Below are 17,372 nucleotides of genomic sequence, written 5' to 3'. Positions count from 1 at the left end.
GACGGCCACAGTGGGCCTTGCGTGAACTCAGTCCCTGTGTCTTTTCACTCACCTATTGTTTGTTTTCTTTTTCCCTGCAATGGGTATCCATTTCTTGCCCCAGACTTGATCAGGACACATTTTTTTTAAAAGATTTATTTATTTATTTGAAAGTTAGAGTTACACACACAGAGAGAAGGAGAGGCAGAGAGAGAGAGAGAGAGAGAGAGAGAGAGGTCTTCCATCCACTGGTTCACTCCCCCAGATGGCTGCAATGGTTGGAGCTGCACCGATCTGAAGCCAGGAGCCAGGAGCTTCTTCCAGGTCTTTCATGCGGGTGCAGGGGCCCAAGGACTTGGGCCATCTTCTACTGTTTTCCCAGGGCATAGCAGAGAGCTGGATCCAAAGTGGAGCAGCTGGGTCTCGAATTGATACCAGTATGGGATGCCAGCACTGGTGCAGGCAGTGGCTTAACCTGCTATGCCACAGCACTGGCCCCAGGACACATGTTAATGATGGATAGAAAATGCTGCATGATTGACTGGTTGTAGCTACTACTCTACATTGTTAAGTTGCCCAAAGCATTGCCTTGTCCTTGTCAGTTATCTTGTTTTGGTAACTGCATGGAAGCCAGTGGAAATTTCTGTCCAATATCTGTTTAATTTCTTTGTGTGAAAGCAAATTTAGTGGCACTCATTTCATCTTGATGCGGAGCTCTTGAAGTTCTTTTACAATTGCTTCCAGTCTGATTCTCTGAGAAGCCAGTACAAATTGCTCTGTAAATCAACAACCAAAGAATCAATATCGGTGAGGTTCTTTTAAAGAATTCAAGACAAAGAGTTCCCTATAAGCCACTGTCCCTGTGCTCCAATGTTCAAAAGGAAATATCCTGAAAATGAAAGCCAGAGAAACTATACAATCTTACCAAAAAGTTGTGTGGTCAGGAATAAAAGCCAGCATGTGATTTCAGAAGTAAATGTTTGTTCTGAGGACAATACTAACACGATGGGGCCATTAGGATCAGCCTTGACTTTTTCAAGTCACAGTACAATTTAAGAATGAATCCAATAAAATTGTTATCAGATGTTTTAAATCCAACATGTCATCCTTTTAGTATTATTTTGTTGTAAACCTCCCAGGATGGGAGAGAAAATCGATGGAAATGGAATTAAAAGACAAGAGTACTCCGACATGAAAAGATTTTGAAATCCCAGTATTGCTTTCTTCATAATCATTATTTTCCATGATCTTTTCAAAGACCCCTTGTAGGCATGGATTTCAAATTTCTTGGCACCAAAATCATCTTATCTTTTAACCCTATTTTCCATGAACTTCTGGAGTACTCCTTGTGAGTAGGTTATCTAATGCACTTCTGCATTTAAGCCTGGAGTTACTTCTTTATTCCTAAACAAATGAGAGCCATACATGCTGGCTTTGTGGTTGATGACAGAGCCATCCACTATGCTTCATAATCAATCTGCAAAAAGAAATAAATGAATTTGGAAACACAATGTGTAAGATGAGACTTTGGCTCTTGTTAATGTGTTTTCTTCTGTCATTCCTGGGCAAAAATGTTAAACATTGTGGCAGAGATCAGTAATTGCTTTTTAACCCTCAAATGGTTGACTGCTCAACACAAAGATTCCATTCCTAAACTTTTTTTAAAAAAAGATTTATTTATTTATTTATTTATTTGAAAGTCAGAGTTACACAGAGAGAGGAGAGGCAGAGAGAGAGAGAGAGGTCTTCCATCCGATGGTTCACTCCCCAATTGGCCTCAACAACTGGAGCTGTGCGATCAGAAGCCAGGAACCAGGAGCTTCTTCTGGGTCTCCCATGCAGGTGCAGGGGCCCAAGGATGTGGGGCATCTTCTGCTTTCCCAGGCCATAGCAGAGAGCTGGATCAGAAGTGGAGCAGCCAGGTCTCAAACTAGTGCTTCAGGCCAGCGCGTTAATCCGCTGCGTCACAGCGCTGGCCCCCTAAAGTTTTTTTTCTAATAGCCACGTGTTTTCAACAAATTACTCTAAAACATAGAGGCTTAAAATAACCTTTTAATTTTGCTCATGTATTCTGTGGATTGGACTTCAGATGGCAGCTAGCACAGGGCTGGCAGGAGTTTTGTCCTGTTTTGTTCATCAAAAGCATGCAGAAACCCATTCACATTCCTGGGGAGGGGAAGCAAGACTTCAACTCCTGATGGAGGAACGGCAAGGAGAGCACATTGGGCTGTGCAGAGGAATCTGGCCCAGAGGACAGATGAGGAGTTGGTTATGTTTAACTTCCCGGATTGTCTTACGGGGTCAGTGTCTGGGGAGGGGAGAGACGGTTGCCTTCTCTTTCCTACTTTTTTCATAGCTGAAATGTGGCTGACACGATTTGCAGGGCGGCAGGCATCCTGGAGCACAAACTGAGGATGAGTGAGCAAAGAGCTGGCTGGAGCCTGGGCCCTGGTGATCACAGAGAAACGACATTTGATCGTGTTTAAGCTACTACATTTTCTGCCACATGCAAGTAATGCAAATTATAATCAACACAAACATCATTATAAATGCAGACAGACACAAATCCATCTTAGATTACTGGACCTGTAAAAATAATAATGCTTATGCCGCCGAGTCTGACTAATATTGTGTTCCAAGAAGTGGCACACGGGGATTGCAGTATTTTATTTGTTAAAATGCCTGATGCCTATAGCTAAAAGTTACTTATTACACTTAAAAACATTAGTATGAAATTGATAAGAAATGGAAATGGAAAAATACATTCACTCATGGAGTAAATAGAAGGCGGATCATAAACAAAAGTGTATTTTTATAAAAGGGATTAGTTTGTTTCGTCTCTCATCTATGGCCTTTTGAGTTTCCTGGGAAATGTATTTATTGTTTTGTGTTGGGGGGGGGAGGAGAATAAAAAAGTGAATAAAACAGAAAAGAAAAAAGTGATTTTGCTTGAATTATTTTTACAATATGGTCATCGCAGAAAATGAACAGTGGGCATTGAAATAATATTTCATGGACAAAAGACCAATCCTCTTTCCTCTGAACTGTAGACGTTAGATCTTTCCGAGTCCAGGAGCTGTACTTTAAAATTACACACCTGTAGCCCTATTTCTCTTTATACTGAAATACTGAAGGTCTTGGAGACCTAATGGCAAACCAAAGCAACAGGGAAAGTTCTAAAATAACCACGAACCGACTAATCCAGCACCGCTTTTTTCCTCCCGCTCGAGGACTACCTGTCTGGACTACGGCATTTTATCCAAGTTGCTGCACTCTCCGGGTCGCAGGCCATCAACTTTGCCAAGTGTCTCGGGAAACGCACGGCGCGCTCCGCGGGACCGCCCCGGCAAAGGATGAACGGACGCGTGAGAGAACAAGAAGGATGCCCCCCAAACCGGGGAGCCTCTCTCCGTCCAGTCTCCCACCGGACACGACGACCCAACTGGATGCCAGGAGGGAGGAAAAACGCCTGCCGTGGGCGGAGGCCGAGGTATCCGAGTACTCGCCGGCCCCCAGGGAAGCCCCGCACGGCGGCTCCACCAGCGGAGCGAGACGCGGCCTCGCAGGGGCCCACGCCCCGGGCGCGTGCGGGCGCCGCGCTCCCAGCCAGCCAGCGCGCCGGCGCCCGCCGGCGTCCTCAGCCCCGCGGCGGTGGGAGCGGCGGGAGCTCGGCGCCCGCCCGCCCTCCAGCCCGCGCAGTTGCCATGGTTTCCGGGGATCACGTGGGCGCGCGCGGCGGCGGCAGCGGCGGCGGCGGGGCGAAGGCGAGGGCGGGGCGCCGGGCGGGGGAGAGGCGCGGCCGCTGCGGGAGCGGGAGGAGCCCGAGATGCTGCCAGCCCTCCCGGGGCCGCGCTCGCTCAGCAGCCGCCGCCACACGGAGCAGCCGCGCGCCGGGCCAGCCGGGCCGCCGGGGCCCAGTGCGCCGCGCTCGCAGCCGCCCGCGCCGTCGGCGCTCAGCTTTGGTGGCCGCGGGGTCCGAGGCCGGACCGGAGAAGGGGGCGAGGGCGGCGCCAGGGCGCCCGCCGCCCCGGAGGCAGGATGAGCATCGAGATCCCGGCGGGACTGACGGAGCTGCTGCAGGGCTTCACGGTGGAGGTGCTGCGGCACCAGCCCGCCGACCTGCTGGAGTTCGCGCTGCAGCACTTCACGCGCCTGCAGCAGGAGAACGAGCGCAAGGGCGCCGCGCGCTTCGGCCATGAGGGCAGGACCTGGGGGGACGCGGGCGCCGCCGCCGGGGGCGGCACCCCCAGCAAGGGGGTCAACTTCGCCGAGGAGCCCGCGCACTCCGACTCCGAGAACGGGGAGGAGGAGGAGGAGGAGGAAGAGGAGGCCGCGGACGCAGGGGCGTTCAACGGTGAGGAGCGACCCTCCGCGCACGCTGCCCGCGCCGCTGCCGGCTTTGCGCGTGAAGCCGCAGCCCGGCTCCCCCGCGTGTCCCCGCCTCCCCTACCTTCCCGTCGCGCCCACCCCCTCAGCATCCATTTCTGTCTTCTCCCACTCGCCCACCTTCCTCCTCTGCTCTCTGGTCGTGCCCTCCCCCTCGCCCTCCTCCGTCTGGAGGAGGGAGCTGGCGGCGCGCGGCTTCCCGGGCCGGGGTCCGAGGTGTTGGGCTGGGCGGGTGCCGCGGTGCGTGAAGGAAGCTGGCCCTCTCGGGGTCCTCCTGGGGGTGTCAGGGAGGAGAGGCGGACGCCGTCGTCAGCGTTTCCCGTGAGGAGCAAGCAATTTGGCACTCGCTGAGGGTAGATCCACATTTATGGTTCTCGCGCCGGCATTCCTGGAAACGGAGTAATTTATTATTTTCTAGTTGACACACAACAAAGGAATCTCTTTAGCTTGCAATCCACAGGGTCTTCCGAAGACCGGCTTTTTAAAAATTTATTTATTTTTTAAGTATAAACCACATATTGAATGATTCAGTGCTTAAAATAATAATAAAATAACGCGTGTGGAAACCACCCTGGGAAGTTCAGAAGGCTTGTCGGTTTCTTTAGGATGAAAAGCCAGGGAGTGTTTGTAAGGACCGTGCCAGGCAGCAAAGCTGGAAAGAATGAATGGGGAAGAAAGAGGGATTTTCTCAAATAGCTGCTCCTGGCAAGTCCCACCCCTTCTGCTTACAACGCTCTCTCCCTGACACGCAGATACACTCGCATCGACACACATCTCCCTTCTTTATGGCATCCTAAGCTGACACACCTCGGTGTGCAAATGTACCGTCCTCTTTGTGGTGTGAGGCAAACGTGCGTGCAGCATTGCACCAGCTCTTATTTATGTGCGCTGCTTGTGGTTTGTGTGTCGGCAGCGGGTTTCGTCTGGGTGGAAGAAAAAAACATTTTAAAGTGTCCTTTCATTTCCTTGTGTTGGAATGGGTTGTAAAGTCATGCATTTGAGCCTGTGCAAAGCAGCCCCTCAAACCCCTGGAAATTAGTGCTTTGTGGAGATAAAAGGAAACATTGGCACTTAAGGTTTTGATTTTCTACTTTTTAGCGTTTTCCAGGATAGGATAATCATTGTCTTAATTGTTCTTTTTGCATAAGAATTAAATGCTTTTCTTGCTAGAAAGGAGAGCAGGATGAAAGAATGCATGTTTTAAATAGATGAGAAGCCAGTAATGGATGACATAGAAAGGGCAGAGGCATCAGATACTTCTTTTATGCTCCCAGTGCAGGCGTGCACACACGCATACACACGCATACACACGCATGTCCACATGAACGTGCACACACAGGAAGGAAAAAAGGGCTCGTTTCCCAGATTAGAAGAAACGAAGGGACTTGGTAAAGAATCTATATCATATATTGCGAACATAACTAGTATATTTTGTTTGTGTGCTTTTAAAGTATTTGCATTGATGCTTCCTTGTTTTCTCCTTACATTACTATATAGTGTTACTATATAGTAATGTTTTCTCCTTACATTACTGTATAGTGTGCACAGCACATACGTAGTTTTCATTTTGCAATAAAGAAATAAGCCATGAACTTCTAAACTGCAGGGACCGTTTTATGTAGTTTTATTTTCTCCCGGGCACCTTTACTGTAAAAATTGCTTAATATGGGTTTTAATAAATACCTGTTAAGCCATTGTACCATTTATCTCCCAGACTTTTCCCCAAGGAACTTAAAACTTTTTGACTGCAAGCAACTACAACTTGATCGTTACCCAGTAGAATTGCAAAAAATTATGGAAAAGTAGAACCCAAAGTATGAGTTTATTTTGTGCAAGAAAATTTTTTTTCTTAAGTTGTAAATGCCTATTATAAAAAAACTGCACATGGATTTCAATTTTTTTTCCGAGGTAATCTCATACTTTTAATTTTTCTGTGAGCTTTTAAAAAATATTTGAGGGCCAGCATTGTGGCACTGTGGGTAAAGCCACTGCCTGTGACATCGGCATCCCATACAGGCGCTGGTTGGAATCCCAGCTGCTCATTTGTGATCCAGCTCCGTGCTAATGGCTTGGGAAGAGCAGCAGAAGATGGCCCAAGTGCTTGGGATCTTGCCATTCTTGTAGGAGACCTGGAAGAAACTCCTGGCTCCCACCTTTGGCTTGGCTGAGCCCTGGCCATTGCGGCCATCTAGGGAGTGAACCAGCAGATGGAAGATCTGTCGCACCCTTCTTGTCTGTAACTCTGACTTCAAATAAATAAGTAAGATCTTTAATAAAAATTTAAAAAGGGTTTTATCTTTTAAAAGATTTACTTATTTATTTGAAAGGCAGAGTGACAGAGACAGAGGTATTCCATCCACTGGTTCTCTCCTTGAATGCGCTGGCGGAAGCCAGGAGCCAGACATCCCAGCCAGAACTCTGGGGTGAGTGGCAGGGACTGGAGGACCCAAGCTCTCATCTGCTGCCTGCCAGGTGCATTAACAGGAAGCTGGCTCAGGGGCCAAGCAGAACCAGGAATCCACTACAGGATGCAGTGTCCTGAGTGGCAGCCTTAACCCCCTGTACCACAACTCGCGCACTCCACGAGCTTTCCGCAGTACCCTCACCCATATCTGTGCAGCTCAGGATCTGGCAGCAGCACTTTCTTCTGTTAGGTTCAGTGCTTTGGGATATTTTCTGGTCTAATCAAGTTTCTCTCTCTCTCTCTCTTTTGTTGTTGTTTTTCCTTTTAAAATAATTTGTGTTGAGATGAGACCCAAGGTTTCAAAACAAGTGTAGTCTCAACAAAGTAGTCAGTAGTCTGTTTCGTAAGAGGCCGAATAATAAATGGTAGACTTTGTGAACATCATATGGTTTGAGTCATATTTTTCTTTTTCTTTTTTTTAATTTTTAACATAAAAATTGGGATTGGACAAAACTGGCTGCAAGCTAAGGTGGCCTTTGGAGCTGAGACCTGGTCAGAGGGGGAAAAAAAAGTTGAGGTAGTGCCTGGGAGGGCATTGTGGGGGGAATCGTATCAGGAGTGAGCCTAACACCTACAAAGCTATCAGTTTAATTATGTCAGTGTTCAGAAGTGTCAAAATACAAAAACCCCAGGCACTGGGTAATTCTGGTATAGTGAGAATATGTATTGGAAGACAGGCTTCATTTTCTGTGGTACCAGTGAGGCGTGAGACCTGCTAGATCAATAATTCTTAAAAATCTCCCAAGCATGTCCAGGAAATTTGTTCCATATCTGAACATTCCTTGGTACCATTCTTAGAGAACTTTGTTTGGAATAGGTTGGGATGTTGTATGGTATCTTTTTTCCCCCAGCAGACATGTAGGTCATTCTGTATCTAGTTCCCTGACCATACTTTGGGAAATATTGATTAACAGTGTGATAGTATCTCCTTGTCTTAACAGTTAAAAAAAAAGCTGTCATTTAGTGACAGTTGCTGTGTGCTGGCACTGTCTGAATGCTTTAATGCACTATCGCAGCTTTTTGAGAATGGCCATTATTTCACAGTACTGTGCCATAAAACCGGGGATTGGGACCCAGATGGGCCTCTTGACTCCCAGGTTGTGTCTTCAGGAGGGGCTGGGGCTAGAATAACTTGAGTATCCCTTTTATATCTAGCTCTACTTGAGGCAATGCAATTTATCTGTAAGGCTCTGCAAAGTTATCTTGTCCAAGGCCCCACAAAGAAGTCCTGAGTAGCAGGGTCTGGTTTCTTACTGCATCTGTTGACCTTGAAGCCCATGACCGTCACGGAGTTCATAAGTAAGTCAGGTTTTCCTCATTCTGTTTCCAGGAATGGTGATAGGTTTTCTTTGTCAGTTCGTGTGCTCTTGCATAAATCCCTTTGGTGTAAATGATAGTCTTTTTGAGAAACCGGGGTTAAAAGGCAAGTTTTTGACCATGAAAACTGGTGTCCTTTGTCTGATGTGGAGATTAAGTTGTATGACCTTGGCCTTTATTGTATGGTGGGTTACTCAAATAAGCCAGGCACCTGCAGTCAGCTTGGAAATGCCCTGTGGTCCAGGGTTCAGGGATTTCGGAGGGTCAGGTGGCCTGGCTGTGGATGGCCTGGCCACATGATCTGCCTGATGGTTCTTACTTCTTCCCTGCCGTTCCAGAGGGTCCCCTCCTCCTCTCCTATTGTCTTCTGACTGTGTCAGTTCTAATTCTGACTTTCTATTTCCTGTCTATCAATTCTAGTTAAAAGGGCAACCTTTAGGTGTAAAGATGAGAGCAGCGTCTGGCAGTCTCCTCCGGGGAAACTCTAGAAGGCTGGGAAGAGGCTAACTGGAGACCTTGTGGCATCTGCTCTGCCTTCCTCCTCCTCATCCTGCAGAAAACAAAAATGACCTGATGCGTCGCTTTTCAGAGTGTGGTGGCCATCGGCCTAGAATTGATCAGTAAGGTTTGTCGTAGGCCAAAGAATTGAGTTCCTACCAGTTTGGAGTAAAAGCAGCAGTAATTAATAGTTTTATTTAGGCATCATCTTCAGGTCTTGTGTTGCCTCAGTGCTTTTCTCCGTGACATTAGTGAAATTAAAAATGACGTAAATACATTTCAGATTGCCCTGAAAATTTGACAAGGGGTAAACAAAATAAATTACATACAGGCATATGCCGACCAGCCAACCTGGGAGGAAAAGTCAACTGTTCTCATGTAAAGTATGGAAGAACTTGATCTTCTGTATTGTGGAAGAAAAAAGTCCTAGGGTTCAAAGTAGAGACACAGCCACAGCACGTGGAACGCGTCTCATGTAACGAGTATAACCGAGGAATATAAATTGAAATCTGCTGTGTAATAGCATTGACTATGTCAGATCCTTGTTAGGGAACCATGTCTACCTTTAACTTGCACAATTTAAAGGGAATATAGGGAACTTATATGCGGTTCTTAGGGCCGTGCACAGTAAGGGAAAGTTGAAGCTCACGGTGAAGGTGGTAGAGGAGCATTTATCGTGAGACGAAACGGTGGAAGGAGAATTGAGGAAGGTACTCATCTCTCTGGAGACGTTGTCCTGGCGGGTTATGGACAAGTATTCCCTCCGAGATACAGACTTAGAAGGACTGTGCTTCATTGCAGCTGGAAGAAGACGTCAGAAGTCTGTCTGAGATGGTTTACGTGGTGCTTCTCGAATGAGGCGGCAGGAGCAGTGAGGACAGCAGACAGCCTGACCTCCCAGAAGGCTGCTGTGTTCTTAACCAGCCCTTTCTGCTTCCTCTGGAGTTCACGGTCTGAGTGATGGCAGAGTAGCAGAGAGTAGTCATAATTTTAAAAATTGTTGCTTAGGCGGATTCATTAGGATCACCTCCGTGTGCTCTTAATGAAGATCCTGCTCGCTCGCGCTCTCTCTGCCAGTTGAGATTATTATGAAAGAAAGCAACCATTTGGCTGCTTCTAGCCTCCTAGGTCGTGCAGCCACCACCATGTGACCAAAGAAACTGATTTTAGGGGCCACTGCTGTGGCGCAGTGGATTATAAATCCCTGGCCTGCAGCACTGGCATCCCATATGGGAGCCCGTTTGAGTCCCGGCTGCTCCGCTTTCAATCCAGCTCTCTGTTGATGTGCTGGGGAAAGCAGTAAGTAGAAGATGGCCCAAGTCCTTGGGCCCCTGTACCCTTGTGGGAGACCCAGAAGCTCCTGGCTCCTGGCTTTGGATCGGCTTAGATCCGGCTATTGTGGCCATTTGAAGAGTGAACCAGCAGCTGGAAGACCTCTCTCTGTGTATCTACCTCTCTCTGTAACTGTGTCTTTCAAATAAATAAAATTAAAAAAACACAAAGGAACTGATTTTAGTGGTTTCAAGTACCTATATAACTGACTGAAAGCCACACATCCTTTTTCTGTAGTATCAGCCTCTTAAAAGACATTCAACCTGTTTGAAAGAGACTCATGAAAGTTAGTCTTTTTGCATTAAATTCAGACATTTATTTTATGCATGAAGCACTATGCTAGCTACACTGACATGTTACCATGTTAATAGTACCTTCCCCATAAGGTTGTATGGGTGGGTTAATACTCCGGTTCATAAGGCCCTTAGGATACATGGCAAGCCCCGATAGCTTGTTAGGTAAAGGATTTCATTGCTCGCGAATCTTACAGGAGTGTAAAATTTGCTTACAGAAATGAATCCAGCATCTGTACTTATTGGAGAGATGAAGTGGGTCATTTGCTCCTGTGGCATTTCTTCTTAGGATTTCATGTGAAAGTTAGATTGCACCGTTGTGAATTCCAAATCATCTCAACTCATGATTGTAGCTAAGAGCTGCCGGATTTTGTAACTGGGAAGACTTCGTATTTATAGTCTTCCACCGTTAGAGATTGACATGGTAATTTTAAAGCCTCCTGAAATGGATTACATCATTCATAAGAATGGGTGAAATCTTGGAGCTATTATTTTAGTTATGAGCCTACAACACTAGTATTAGAGAAGAGATTTAAAAAATATTTGGATGATAACTGGAGCTTTCCAAGGTAGAACAGTTAAGAAAGTTACTCATTTTAATGGTACTATTAAGTGGATTGCTCTAGAGATTGAAATTGAGACGGCAGAGGACTTGTAATGGTGTCCTTTGTGCTTGTACCCATCTATTACTTGTGCTTTGGGACAGAGGAAGAAAGGGAGAAAGCAGTGAAGCCAGGAGGGGCTGGAAGAGGGAGAGAACAAAGGAAGGGAAGCCAGTTGGAATGTGTGAAGGCTTCTGCGGGTGACTTAATGTTTTGTCTGAAGGGGAGGGTGTATAATAAAAACAACTGAACAAGAATTGAGGCATTCGATATTTTAATTTTCCTGCCTGCCTGAGAAAACCAAGCTGTTTAGCCATTGTTTCATGTTAGGCAGTTGTTAAACTTTCCGTTGGAGGTTGCACATCAAGGGATGTGGAATGGGAGTCCATACTGAGTGGTTATTTATTGTTGCCCATCCCATTCCCAGGATTCCTGTAAATTTCCAGCTGTCAAGGTTTTGTTGCTAGCCGGGTCAAAAAAACGAATGTCTGTGTGTTTTCCAGCGGTGCAAATGCCAACAGGAGACCTTTGAATCTGTCAATTAGGAGTCTGTTTGTGGTCCCTGAGGAAGTCAGTTCCCGAGAGTGGTGGCCACAGAAAAGGCCTGCGGTGGAGGTCGGGGTTGACATGGCGCTTCAGAGGGAGACGGCCATGACCCACCTCCTGGTCTGTGCTGCAAGCCTGCAGATTCACGGGCACCCGAAGCGTGCTGAGACCAGGGAGGGCTGTTAGGAGAAGGGATGTGTGAAAGTTGGAAGGTAGGATGCTGCTGTGTTCATTGATTCACTGCACAAATATTTACTGAGGGTCAGCTTTTTCTTTTTCTTTTTTTTTTTTTCCAGAAAAAAATTATTTTTCTCTTATGTTTGTGCTCTCTGGTGTTCTTTAGCATAATCCCTTTGACAGAGACTGTCTCATGGGTCATACATGTCATCTCTTCATTTCTTTTTGTTTTTAAGATTTCTTTTATTTATTTGAAATAATAACAGTTACAGGAAGAGTGAGAGAGAAGGAGAGTGAGCGAGCGAGCAGTCTTTCATCTGCTGGTTTACTCCTCAAATGGCCGCAATGGCCAGGCCAAAGCCAGGATCCAGGAGCTTCATTTGGGTCTCCCATGTAGGTGCAGGGGCCCAAGCACTTGGGACACCCTCTGCTGATTTCCCAGGTGCATTAGCAAGGAGCTGGGTCAGAAGTGGAGCAGCCAGGACTCAAATCGGGGGGTCCTATGGGACACCAGTGTCACAGGCAGCCGCTTAACTCGCTACACCACAGCGTTGAGCCCCATCTCTTTCATGTCAGAAATGGGGCAGGTGAGAGACCAAGGAGCTCCTTACGCAAATGGTATGGGTTTTGGCCTTGTAAGATGTGTCTTGTTCACAGAACTATCACCAGCATTCAGTGCACTAGTTATGTTATGAATTCCTTCTCTCTTCCATCAAGGTGGTAGATAAGGTTGAAAAGGATGCAGAAAAGTACTTTAATGCTTTGGAAGAATTTCCTGTTTTTTCTTTGTTCTTTTTTTAAGATTTATATATTTAGTTATTTATTTGAAAGTTAAAGTGACAGAGTAAAAGAGAGAGAGATCCATGTACTCCCTCACTCCACAGTTAGCTACAACAGCCAGTGCTGGGCCAGGCCAAAGCCAGGAACCAGGAACTCCACCTGGGTCTCCCACAGAGGTGGCAGGTGCCCAAGTCCTTGGGCCACCATCTACTGCCTTCCCAGATTTGTTAGCAGGAACTGGACCAGAAGCAGATCAACCAGGGCTCGCAGCTGCACTCCCATATCGGATGCCAGTTTTTCAAGTGGCAGCTTATCCTGCTGTACCATAGCACTGGTCCCAGGTTGTTTTTTAATGCTGTGAAATCTAACATTAGACTGTATTTTTTTGTTTTAATCAATTGCTTAAGAAGAGGCATGGAAAAGGATCGAGCGTACAGTGATTTTTCTGAGTTGGATGAATTGCCAGTGTGTCCTTGGTCCTGTTCCTAGGTTGTGCTCCTAGCTTCAGCCACACCATCTGCTTGTGACAAATCCTCACTACAGAGACCCCACTACAGTGCTGGTCATTATTTGATGGGGGTGAATTCTGTGTTTCAGCATTCAAAATGACTCAGGCTATTCCATTATGTAATTATTTTGCGGGAAGAATTCGAGCTAAAATTTTCAGGTCATGGCTTATATGAAAACAAAACAATCTAAAAAAATCAGAACTATAAACACAGTTGGTGTAACATTTATAAATGTTTCAGCAATACACTCTGCCATGTGTAGCTTAATATGTTTGGAAACTAAAAAAAAAATCATTGCAGTTGCTGCTGTTTAAAAATGTTTCTTTATTAAAAAAAAAGACAAAAGGTCAAAATATAAACACATGTTTCACATAAAAGTGAAGCCAAGGAGATCCACTGTATACATTTATTCCTGTATCCGTTTGGCTAGGGAGTGACATGGTTTAATTTACATTAGTGGTTCCAAGACAAAATAGTTCATGGGAGTGATATTGAGGGGAATTTTTTTGGGGCAAAAAGGAAAGAAAGGAACTTCTATTTACTTAAATGCACTTTTGACCCAAAAAGCATCTTTTTCAAAAGGTCATGTTGCATTAAAACATGACTCAGCCATCTCATTCCCATTATTATGGAAAGCTAATGTTTGTTCAGTGGTGGTCTTTTTTTAAATTTAATAGTAATTATTGTTGATGTTTTTTAGCTGTTTTCCCAAGCCTGAACAAGGTGAATCGTCTGCATGTCATTTGTCTTTCTCAAAGTGATGGAGTCAGAATTTCAAATTGACAGACTGCTTTCCCTCATGTTTAAGCAGTATCGTGGTCAAAAAGAATTACATATCAGCAAAATAAGTTACCTGGTTTTCCCCAAAAAAACTCACAGTCCACCGCTGCACTGATCTCTTCCCTTCACAACTTGCTTTTCCTGTCTCCTTCACCCAGATGAGCACTTCATTCCCTGTAGAAGCCCAAAGAAATGTTTATTTTAGAAATAAACACCTAACAATAAAATGTTCGCTTTAGAAATGAACACCTAATACACTGGGCTTCACTCTCAAAACTTATTATGTACTCTTATTAACAAAATATATTTGAGTATGCATTCCTAATGTCTCTTTATGCATTTTATACATGTGCTAAAGCTGTGTTAGTTTAATATGTATATGAAAGTTCCCACACAGGAATTTTGAAAGAAGTAAAAAGGAGTTGTAGACAAATTCCAATTTTTTTTCTGTACCTCAAGATATTGCCTTATCCACTGTCTTTTTTTTTTTTTTTTTTTTAAGATTTATGTATTTATTTGAAAGGCAAAGTTATAGGCAGAGAGGGAGAGAGGTCTTCCATCCACTGGTTTATTCCCCAGATGGCCCCCATGCAGGTGCAAGGGCCCAAGGACTTGGACCATCTTCTACTGCTTTCCCAGGCCATGACAGAGAGCTGGATCAGAAGTGGAGCAGCTGGGACTCGAAACGGCGCCCATATGGGATGCCAGCACTGCAGGCGGTGGCTTTACCCACTATGCCATAGGGCTGGCCCCATCCACTGGCCGGCCCCATCCACTGTCTTGAAGTAACATAAATGCCATTGTGGAGACAAAATTCTAAACAATTCAACTTAACCTGATACTAAGTATGCAAGGTAGCTACAATCAAATTGATTTGATCACTTAGATAGAGTCCTGTGTGTGTGTGTGTATGTAAGTAAATAGACATTCACTAGAAAATTGACTCAATTTCTACCAGCAGTGTGGTAGAAGATAGAGATTCTGTTTTATGAAAGGAAATAAAATCATACTATGTGAAAGGGAAGATAACAGGCTTTGACTTTTTTTTTTCTTAAGATTTGTTTATTTTGAAAGGCAGAGTTACAGAGTGGCAGAGGTGAGGCAGAGAGAGAGAGAGGTCTTCCATCCATTGGTTCACTCCTGAAATGGCCACAGTGGCCGGAGCTGTTCCAGTCGGAGCCCAGAGCTTCTTCCAGGTTCCGAGGTGAGTGCAGGGGCCCAAGGACTTGGGCCATCTTCTGCTGCTTTCCCAGGCACAATGACAGGGAGCTGGATCAGAAGTAGAGCAGCCAGGACTTGAACAGGTGCCCATTTGGGGTGCCAGCACTGCGGGTGGCAGCTTTACCTGCTGTGCCACAGCACTGGCCCCTGGGCTTTGGCTATTAAGCCTATATTTCTACGTGTGGCTTGAATGCTGACCTAGATTGTAGAGTAGTAATGTTCTTGGTGCAGAATTTGTGGACAGGACAGAGAAAACTCACATCATGTTGTAGGTGTTTGGTTAAGAACTACAAAGTCGTGGGAATGTGTATCAGAATAGATTTGAGTCCTGGCTACTTTACTTCTGACCCAGCTCTCTGCAATGGCCTGGGAAAGCAGTGGAAAATGGCCCAAGTCCTTGGGCTCCTGCACCTGCCTGGGAGACCCGGAAGAAGCTCTTGGCTCCTGGCTTTGGATCGGTGCAGCTCCAGCTATTTGTTACCATTTGGGGAGTGAACCATCATATGGAAGACCTCTCTCTTTATCTCTTCTCTCTCTCTGTAACTGCCTCTCATATAAATCTTAAAAAAAAAAAAAAAAGAAAAAAGAAAAAAGAACATCTCTGGTGACAGTATGTGGTTCAGAGGGAGACTTCACTATCTTTTTCTTGTGACTTTTAAAGAAATATTTATTATATACTTGTAGTAGCTATCAGATCTGAAATGTAAAAGGACATGCAAGAGGGTGATTCTTCTGTAAATATCAATTAAGTAGTAAGCAAGCCATAATTTATAGAGGCACATGACATGGTTCTAAATTGACATAGCCATATTCTCTTGGTCCTAACGTCCAGTCCCCTGTCCACATCTTTCCAGCAAATCTCATTATTTCTCGAAATTCAATTTACATTTTACCCAACCAAAAGTCTTTGCACATTTCCCTTGTTGGTATTTGTCGCTCCCCCTCTTCATGGAGGAACGACACTAAACCCTGCCTAGGCTTCATATCCGAGTCACGGCACCATTATGTCGCTCCCCCTCTTCGTGGAGGAACGACACAGGACCCTGCGCTGTTCTTTTGTCTGCTCGGCCCTTCCCGGGTTTGCTGCTGGTCCTTCCCGGGTTGGCTACTGTCCCTTCCACCTCCGTGGAAGGGCGGTTCCCCCTGCCACTTTCCCCACTTGCGGGGGAGCGGCACACCGCCGGCCGGCTCTCTCGGGGGCTGCACAGGTGTTCCTTCAGATAGATGTTCCTGGTGCATGGTCTCTCTCTCCTCCTTTATAGTCCTCTTCCACCAATCCCAACTCTGCTACCCACACGCCGAGAGTACGCTGCTCTCCTCCCATCAGGAGCAGGTCCTGCTGTTTATTGGTTGAACTGGAGGCAGCTGTGTAGAAGCTGTTTCCTCCTCTCCCAGCGCCATATTGTGGGAGAGCAGATGCATAGAATAAGTCTTAATTCCAGTAACTTAGTCTAGTCCAAGTTGCTCCCAGTTGCTCCCCACAGGTATTAACAGTATCAAGGATGGTCAAGTGGATGCGCCCTCTGTTAAAAGTGAGCTGCAAGTGTCAGGTGTGCCAGCTACAGGGAGGAGTGTGCCAAAACGTATCCTCCGTCTCTCCAGTTTTCCTGTAGGTGTTGTGTTAGGAGCACAGTAGGTCCTCAGATATTTTTGAAGTTAAACTCTGTTGAATACTGGATGTCTAATAAATGTCTGTAAATGTCCAGTGATTGAAAGCTTCTTAGCCATATTTCTTTTCTTGCTTGCTTGCTTGCTTGCTTTCTCACTTTCTCTCCCTTTCTTTCTTTCTTTCTTTCTTTCTTTCTTTCTTTCTTTCTTTCTTTCTTTCTTTCTTTCTTTCTTTCTTTCTTTCTTTCTTTCTTTCTTTCTTTCTTTCTTTCTTTCTTTCTTTCTTTCTTCCTCTCTCTCTTTTTTTTTTAATTTTTTGACAGGCAGAGTGGACAGTGAGAGAGAGAGACAGAGAGAAAGGTCTTCCTTTGCTGTTGGTTCACCCTCCAATGGCTGCCACGGCCAGCGCGCTGCGGCCAGCGCACTGCGCTGATCCGATGGCAGGAGCCAGGTACTTATTCTGGTCTCCCATGGGGCGCAGGGCCCAAGCACTTGGGCCATCCTCCACTGCACTCCCTGGCCACAGCAGAGAGCTGGCCTGGAAGAGGGGTAACCGGGGCAGAATCCGGCACCCCGACCAGGACTAGAACCTGGTGTGCCGGCGCCGCAAGGCGGAGGATTAGCCTAGTGAGCCGCGGCGCTGGCCCTCTTTTTTTCTTTCTTTTTAAGATTTATCTGTTTATTTGAAAGGCAAAATTACAGAGAGAGAGGGAGAGAGGTCTTCCATCTGCTGGTTCAGTCCCCAAGTGGCCACAATGGCCAGAGCTGGGCTGACCTGAAGCCAGGAGCCAGCAGCTTCTTCTAGCAGCTTCTTCCAGATCTCCCACACGGTGCAGGGGCCCGGGGACTTGGGTCATCTTCTACTGCTTTGCCAGGCATA

At 46.0% G+C, this 17,372-nt stretch overlaps 1 protein-coding gene and 1 long non-coding RNA gene across 2 annotated transcripts in view; one reads left to right on the top strand and one right to left on the bottom strand.

Annotated features, from left to right (window-relative positions):
• Positions 1-2,013: 2,013 nt before the first annotated feature.
• LOC138849033 (uncharacterized) lies at positions 2,014-4,707 on the bottom strand. Its single transcript, XR_011387365.1, has 2 exons — positions 4,486-4,707; positions 2,014-2,427 (listed from the first exon to the last, which is right to left on the bottom strand). It is a non-coding gene; the product is annotated as an uncharacterized lncRNA (long non-coding RNA).
• Positions 3,855-17,372, top strand: part of PRKAR2B (protein kinase cAMP-dependent type II regulatory subunit beta) — a 131,910-nt gene continuing 118,392 nt past the window's right edge. Inside the window, exon 1 of the mRNA XM_002712035.5 lies at positions 3,855-4,333. Coding sequence (XP_002712081.1) covers positions 4,018-4,333 — 316 coding nt within the window. The 5' untranslated portion in view covers positions 3,855-4,017. The remainder of the gene's footprint in view (positions 4,334-17,372) is intronic.

The sequence above is a fragment of the Oryctolagus cuniculus genome, chromosome 3 (assembly GCF_964237555.1).
Source record: "Oryctolagus cuniculus chromosome 3, mOryCun1.1, whole genome shotgun sequence".
Classification (NCBI taxonomy): domain Eukaryota; kingdom Metazoa; phylum Chordata; class Mammalia; order Lagomorpha; family Leporidae; genus Oryctolagus; species Oryctolagus cuniculus.
This window is presented reverse-complemented; position numbering and strand designations above follow the sequence as displayed.